Raw genomic sequence first — 8,487 nt, 5'->3', positions numbered from 1 at the left:
TTCGGGAGCAAGGGAGAATGAAGAAAACTAAAGATACAAGGGAAAGATTAGTCCAAAGGACTAATGGGCCACAACTACCATGGCCTCCATCATACTGACTCCAGTACAACTAGATGGTGCCGGACTATCACCACTGACTGCTCTGACAGGGATCACAACAGAGGGTCCTGGACAGAGCTGGAGAAAAATGTAGAACAAAATTCTAAATCACAAAAAAAGACCAGACTTACTGACCTGACATCAACTGGAGAAACCCTGAGAGTATGGCCCCCAGAAACCCTTTTAGCTCAGTGATGAAGTCACTCCTGAGGTTTACCCTTCAGCCAAAGATTAGACAGGCCCAAAAAACAAATCTAAAGGGGAACACCAGCCCAGGGGCAAGGACTAGAAGGCAGGAGGGGACAAGACAGTTGATAATAGGGAACCCAAGGTCAAGAAGGAAGAGTGTTGACATGTTGTGGGGTTGTTACCCAATGTCATACAACAATATGTGTACTAATGGTTTAATGAGAAGCTAGTGTGCTCTGTAAAACTTCACCTAAAGTACAACTAAAAAAAAAAAATGAATTGGTAATGTAAAAAAAAAATATTCTTTGAAAATATTGTGAGAAAAAATTTCCAGGCACTAAATGAAGGAAAACTGTTACTTTGAAGTAAATAGAATTATAACAAAAACGATCAACTCTGAAAAAAAGGTGAAAGTGGAGAAAAACAATTAAAGAACTGGCTCAACTCAACTGCACCTCCTAGTGTCAACAGTGTTCTACATGCCTCTCGTATTTCTAAACAACTGGTAAAGAAGTGAAAACTCTACCTTATTTTGTGATAGAACATTATTTTAGAAAATTTTAGATAAACTTAGCACAATAAGGCAGAGTGGAAAACAGGACCTTTGATCTTCTTGAGTAACTGATTTAAATCTTAATGGAACACAACAGATATGGTAACAAGAAAAATACAGTAAGAACCATCAACATATATATATACATATATATATGTTGTTTTTGTTACTGCTGTCTAGTTGGTTCCAATTCAAAGCAACCCTATGTACAACAGAACGAAACACTACCCCGTCCTGCACCATCCTCACGATCGTTGCTATGCTTGAGCCCATTGTTGCAGCCACTGTGTCAATCCATCTCATTGAAGGTCTTCCTCTTTTTCACTGACCCTCTACCTTATCAAGCATGATGTCCTCCAGGGACTGGAGCCTCCCAATAACATGTCCAAAGTCTCACCATCCTCCCTTCTAAGGAGCATTCTGGCTGCACTTCCAAAACAGATTTGATCGTTCGTCTGGCAGCCCATGGTATATTCAATATTCTTTGCCAACACCATAATTCAAAGGCGTCAATTCTTCTTCAGTCTTCTTATTCACTGTCCAGCTTTTGCATGCATATGATGTGACTGAAAACACTACGGCTTGGGTCAGGTGTACTTTAGTCTTCAAAGTGACATCTTTGCTTTTTAACACTTTAAAGATGTCTTTTGCAGCAGATTTGCCTAATGCAATACATCATTTGATTTCTTGACTGCTGGTTCCATGGGCATTGATTGTCGATCCAAGTAAAATGAAATCTTTGACAACTTCAATCTTTTCTCCATTTACCATGATACTACTTATTGGTCCCGTTGTGAGGATTTTTGTTTTCTTTATGTTGAGGTGTAATCCATACTGAAGGCTGTAGTCTTTGATCTTCATCACTAAGTACTTCAAGAGCTTCAACATATATATACAGAGTGAAATTTATGCTATTCTTCTATAAATATTGTTTTAAACACATTGTTTTGTGCACATGTCACAAATGTAGTTAAGTCATCTTTAAAATATGTTCAGAAGTTAAACATTGAATCAGATAAAATATTCGCAGGAAAGTTCAAGAATATAAACTTAGGAAACATTTCTAAACCTCCTAAATTAGGGTTTGTGACTCTGTTAGGACATGTGAATATCTGTAGGCAAATGTTTTCTTCCTCTCTATTTTTTTGCATTACTGTAAAGGTAGCTTCATAACAATGTCTCTGTATTTATGACACATTTTAAAGTATTAATTCCTATAGATTCTTAGGAGAAGTCCAGTTGTATTTAACTAACAAGGAGGATTATAAGCAGAACTAGAGGAAGTGGGTGGAGCAGACAGGAAAAGGTTAACCTATACCTAGTCAATTCTGTGGACATGCTTTGCTTTACCAGCCCCGATCTCACTGTATTTTCTTGGTCTGTCTTCTGTGACTTTGGTGGCTTATCCTCAGTTCTCTTTTTGCTACTTTCAAACCTTCAAAATTGTTTAGCTGCTAAAAAGTTCCAAAACAAGCAAATGTGTTCCTGGAATCTTATCCTTAACTTTGCTGGAGAGCATATACTAAGACGGCTTCTCTAGTCAAAATAATAAAAGATCTTTTAAGTAGCTGAAATTCTTAGTTCATTGTGGATACGTGCCAATGTCAGACAACTATAAATAGAGAGATTTGGAAGAAAAATAAGGAGAGTCTTTATAACTCCAATGAAACAAAATGAATTTTTTTAAAGCAGTCATAAAACAGTACATGTTTTTGTAAAATTAGGGTTTGTCTCCTTTTTATCCAAAACCCCCTTTAAGTAGGAAGAACACATATGGATCATGTACTTCTAGTATAAGAGAATAAAAGGTCTTTCTTTTCTTAATTAATATTATTCTGGACAACAGTATTAATATAACACTATTCTGAATCTTACAACTAAGATTCCTTCTTCATATTATCTTTTTGTATTTGGATATCTGCTGGATCTTTTGATATTTCTCCCCCATCACTGCTTTGTTTCCCCAGAATACTAAAAAATCTTTCAAAAGATGAAATCATGCCCATGGTTATTTATATAAATGAAGTCAGCTGGGAATTGCATGGGTGTTACCTAGGGCAGACTTGGTGCCGAAATAAATTGAGTCACTTGTTATAACCACTCGAAGAGTCTTCAGGATTCCTTTCTCAAGAAATTCCTATTCTCTGAGGTCAGTTAACATGTCCACTAGCTTTAATAGCTGGGTTAATACATATTTTTAAAAGCATTGTTACTTAATTTTGAACAGCCATTTACTTTCTTATTTATCCCACTCAGATTTAATCCACCTAAATTGAAATCAAATTAGTTCTTGTAAATTAGGTCACTTTATTATGAACCTATTACCATTGTACAAGACAGCTTATCAATTGCTTCAATTCAGTAATTGTGCTGTAGACAGGCAAATTATCTAGCAGCAGTGGAGAAAGCTAGCACTTGTTTAATAGTGTTTGAATGCAATCATTCCAAACCTAGATCCCACTCCTGAATGTGCGAGATGTTAAAATGTCAATAATGGTTTCAAGGTCACAGGTCGATTTGGGGGAAGAATCAATAATATAATTAATGTCTCTGAATTCTCAGTTCTTTCTAAATTACACTGGGTTCGAATTGGCTAGAGGCTGTGGGTGTAGCTCTAAGGATTCAATACTTAACACAGGACTACCAGAAAGTAACATTTTAATAATATTTTTAGTGATGATTTTATTACTTAGTGTCTTCTGAAATAAACTCTTAAAGCAACAAAAAATAAGACTTAAAAATAGTTTAGTTCTAAACAACTCATTTATACATTTACAATCTCTCCTCAAGCTCAGCTTTAGTATTTTCCTTAAAATGTTTTCAAAATAATCTAAGGGTGGGACTGAGTTTATTAAATGACTTTGAATTGATTACTAATGTTAAAAAAAGCATATGTGGGTGGTAAAGATTAAAAAAGTATTAACTACGATTCTGCCAACTGATTAAAAAAACCTTGCATAAAAATATAATACTTCTTTACTTATTTGAGGTTTTATTTTTTATAAAAAAATTATAAATGCTATGTTTATGGAAAGTATCTTTAAGATTGTTCTTATTTTGTAAAAATTATATATATTCTGGAGAATTCTTATTGCCCTAAAAGTTAAAAGCTCATTTACTGATATCTAGGTGCCTTGGGAGAAAGGCCTAGTGATCTACTCCTGAAAAATCAGCCACTGAAAACCCTATGGAGCACAGTTCCACTCTGACACACATAGGGTCACCATGATTTGGAGTCAACTTGATGGCAAGTAGTGGTGGTGGTAGCATCTTTTAGGAAAAATTAAATTTAGAGATTAACAGAAGCAAAATGCACATAGTTTTTAAAATACTCTAAAGTAGCAATAGCAGAGGATCACGCATCCTGATTTTTGTCTATGAAATTAACTGCCTTTGTTGTCACATACACAGGTTTTACGTGGTCAAAATGAAGCAAAGCAATGGAATAACTTGAATGATACTTCAACCTCCTTTTTCTTTTTGAAATAGCCTAGTTTTCTCCAGGGGTACAGTGATGGAAATGGGTAAAAATGTGTTCTCTGAGCAATGTCCCAATAGTCACTACAGAGTGATAGAACAAGAAAAGCCGTTCATCTGGACATATATGCTACAGTCCCTAAAATGGCAGGTACTGAATACAAGTTGCAAAAATGAATGACTGGGTAGTCTCGGTGTAAATGGTGTAGGGTCATATCCACAAAAGGACAGTAGAAGAATATTATTCAGCATTGCCTATAGACCTCCCTTTTGTAGACTATTCTAAGTGAGTAAGAGTTGCCATTTATCTTTCTGGGTGATTCTGAAGGTAATTCTAGCTGTTTCTGAAAAAAGGGAATGGGCAGTTATCTAAATTGGAGACCATTCCCCAAAAATGCTGTTTATCACGATGTTGCTTATTTGTCCAGTTGTGAGGACTTTTGTTTTCTTTATGTTGATGTGTAATCCATACTGAAGGCTGTAGTCTCTGATCTTCATCAGTAAGTGCTTCAAGTCCTGTTCACTTTCAGCAAGCAAAGTTATGTCATCTATATATCACAGACTGTTAATGAGTCTTCTTCCAATCCTGATGCTGCATTCTTCTTCATATAGTCCAGCTTCTCAGACTATTTGCTCAGCATACAGATTAAATGTATATGGTGAAAGGATACAACTCTGATTTCCTTTTACTTAGATTCACAATCAATGCCCAGGGAAGCAGCAGTCAATAAATCAAATGACATATACTGCATTGGGCAAATCTGCTGCAAAAGACCTCTTTAAAGTGTTCAAAAGCAAAGATGTCACTTTGAGGACTAAGATGTGCCTGACCCAAGCCATGGTATTTTCAATCACCTCATATGCATGTGAAAGCTGGACAATGAATAAGGAAGACCGACAAAGAATTGATGCCTTCGAATTATGGCGTTGACGAAGAATATTGAATATACCATGGACTGCCGAAAGAATGAACAAATCCATCTTGGAATAAGTACAGCTAGAATGCTCCTTAGAAGCGAGGATGGTGAGACTTTGTCTCGTGTTCTTTGGACATGTGATCAGGAGGGACCAGTCCCTGGAGAAGGACATCATGCTTGGTAAAGGGTCAGCAAAAAAGAAGACTGTCAACAAGATGGACTGACACAGTGGCTGCAACAATGGGCTCAAACATAGCAATGACTGTGAAGATGGCACAGGACCAGGCAGTGTTTCGTTCTGTTGTACACAGGGTTGCTGTGAGTCAGAACTGACCCGACGGCACCTAACAACAACAACCCCAAAAATGCTACTTTGTGCCAGATTTTCCTTTTACTTCAAAGATAGGGTTAGAGACTCAACTGCTTTATCAAGTATTATTTTATAAAGTGGCTACCTTTTGAACAATTATGAAAGAGGAATGTGTTTGAGTGTTTAATTAAGGTGGGAACTTTATACTGTATATATTACCTGGTGTATAAAAAGCACTTAATTAAAATTGTTAGAGCATCCATCAGTACTAGGGTTAGGTAAAGTGGGGGGTGCACACACATAATGTGCCTAGTAGAAGACATGCCTCTCAGGCGAGACTTTGTAGAGGTTAAGAACTAACTCTTCCAATGTCAAATTTAAAGCCCTGTAATGGATATTGATGATGGTTGCACAACGTGATTGATATATAATTGGTATCACTGAACTGTACGTGCCAAAAATGTTGAATTGGCAAATGCCGTGTTATCTATATTTTTGCAACAATAAAAAGAAAAACAAAACTTTGTTCACAAAAGCAAACAAAAAAAGTAAAGCACCATGTTAGACAAAAATAATTACACCAGTGTGTTATTCTAAGTAAGAATTTAATCAAAATGAATTACTGGATACTTCAGATAAACCACTGCAGAATTCAATCTATTGCATTCCATGAGTTCCTCAGTATAAACTACCCATTGTATCCAGTAAGAGCATTGATTACAGTCACATTTGTAATATAAAAAGGTTTTTTTTATTTTGTATTTTTATAACTGATGGTGTCTAAAGTTAAACATTTTATAACCGTAAAAACTGAGACTGTAACACTAAATACCCCACAGCCAAAACTTTGTTAGGATGAATTTTAGCTTATTTAATTGAGGCAGTTCCAGTTACCTGAACCCCTACATAATGCTTGAAACGTGATAAACCAAAACCAAGCCTGTTGCCGTACAGTCAATTCCAACTTGTAGCAACCATATAGGACAGAGAAGAGCTGTCCCATATGGTTTCTTAGGCTGTAATCTTAATGGAAGCAGACTGTCAAGTTTTTCTCCCGAGGAGCAGCTGGTGGGTTTGAAGCATCGACCTTTTGGATAGCAGCTAAGCGCTTTAACCACTGTACTACCATTGTGGTCAAACCAAAAACCAACAACTAAACCAGGGCGACTCACTTACCCTGCTTTCCAGTTTTCAATGATTTACTAACAGAATGGCTTGCAATAAGACCCCTGAAGAACTTGTGAAAGCCAGATCTTCAGTAATGTATTCAAATTTCAGAACAAATAACTAAAAAAAATTTCAACAAGCTCAAATCAGAGAATAGAAATTAAATAAATGGAGTGACATATACTTCCAGTGATACATGTACCTAGCTTCCTAATAAGGCTTGGAGGAGTGGGGGGGCAGAGAGGTAAACTGAGAAAATCTGAAATATCAGTTTTATCTAGTTCAAAGGTTGTCGCCAACATTATTTAAATTATAGAGCCACTCAATACACTGCATTTAACAAATGGCATTTTCCTGATACTAAAACTTTTCTCAGAATCCAGTTACACCAAGATACACCATGATGAATTTACAATGTACAACCCTAAAATGATGCCACATTGCTCTAGGAACCCAAAACTCACATGGTCTTTGGTGTAGGCCTACATGGTGTAGGCTCAGGCTAAACATGGGTCTGGCACGCAGTAACAGTTTCCTAATCGTTGAATGGTTAAATGCATGAATGAATGAATCGCATGACAAACTTAACAGAGCAGTTTTAAAAATTAAAAGAGGAAAAAAAAGCTAAAAGAGAGGGAAAGATAAAGTGCATGAGCGCAATCTACATGAAGACTTACTTATTCCATGCTTGTCTCAGGTTTTTAGAGCTGTACACGGTAAAGCGTTCTGAAATAAAAAAGAGAAATGATAATCTTTGTTTCAAAAGTATATAGTGCAAGCATGTTAAAAAAAACTCAGCTTTTAAAAAGGCATAGTTATGTTAGCCCTAGTAAGGTCTTTACCTATTGGTTGTATAACCAGCTGTTATAAAGAGTAAAACAGGAAAAAAATAATATTTTAAATAAGTAAGCATTGCTTTCTTTTGTCTAGGATGATTTATTTCATAATCTGGTTTTCTAGTAATTCTTTCTTTTTTTTATTTATTGTGCTTTAGGTGAAAGTTTACAGCTCAAGTTAATTTCTCATACAAAAATTTATACACATATTGTTATGTGACCCTAGCTGCATTTCTATAGTGTGACAGCACACTTCCCCTTTCTACTCCGGGTTTCCCGTGTCCATTCAACCAGCTCCTATTCCTGGTCTGCCTTCTCCTCCCGCCTCCAGACAGGAGTTGCCCATTTAGTCTCGTGTATCTCCTTGAACTAAGAAGCACACTCTTCACAAGTATTATTTTACGTTTTATAGTCCAGTCTAATCTTTGAAGCATTGGCTTCAGGAATGGTTTTAGTTCTGGGTTGCCAGACAGTCTGCGGGCCATGTGTTTGGGGGTTCCTCTAGTCTCAGTCAGACAATTAAGCCTTGTCTTTTTACTAAAATTTGAGTTCTGCACCCCACTTTTCTCCTGCTCCATCAGGGACTCTCTGTTGTGTTCCCTGTCAGGGCGGTCACTGGTGGTAGCTGGGCACCATTTAGGTCTTCTGGTCTCAGGCTGATGAAGCATCTGGTTTATACGGTCCTTTCTATCTCTTGGGTTAATATTTTCCTTGTGTCTTTGGTGTTCTTCATTCTCTTTTGCTCCAGGTAGGCTGGGACCCACTGATGCATCTTAGAGGGCCGCCTACAAGCTTTTAAGACCCCAGATGCCACTCACCATAGTGGGATGCAGAACGCTTTCTTAATAAACTTTGTTATGCCCATTGACCTAGATGGCCCCCGAAACCATAGTCCCCAGACCTCCGCCCCTGCTCCTCTGTCCCTCGAAGTGTTTGGTT

At 37.0% G+C, this 8,487-nt stretch overlaps 1 protein-coding gene across 1 annotated transcript in view; it reads right to left on the bottom strand.

Moving 5' to 3' along the window:
- CDK14 (cyclin dependent kinase 14) overlaps window positions 1-8,487 on the bottom strand; it is a gene marked incomplete at its 5' end in the record, with an annotated part of 305,956 nt that overhangs the window by 78,866 nt on the left and 218,603 nt on the right. Inside the window, one exon of the mRNA XM_004389659.2 lies at window positions 7,390-7,438. Within this exon, the coding sequence (XP_004389716.1) occupies window positions 7,390-7,438 (49 nt within the window). The remainder of the gene's footprint in view (window positions 1-7,389; window positions 7,439-8,487) is intronic.

This window comes from Trichechus manatus, unplaced genomic scaffold (assembly GCF_000243295.1).
Source record: "Trichechus manatus latirostris isolate Lorelei unplaced genomic scaffold, TriManLat1.0 scaffold00253, whole genome shotgun sequence".
Taxonomy (NCBI): Eukaryota; Metazoa; Chordata; class Mammalia; order Sirenia; family Trichechidae; genus Trichechus; species Trichechus manatus.
Note: the sequence above shows the minus strand (reverse complement) of the source record. Positions and strands in the feature narration are given on the sequence as shown.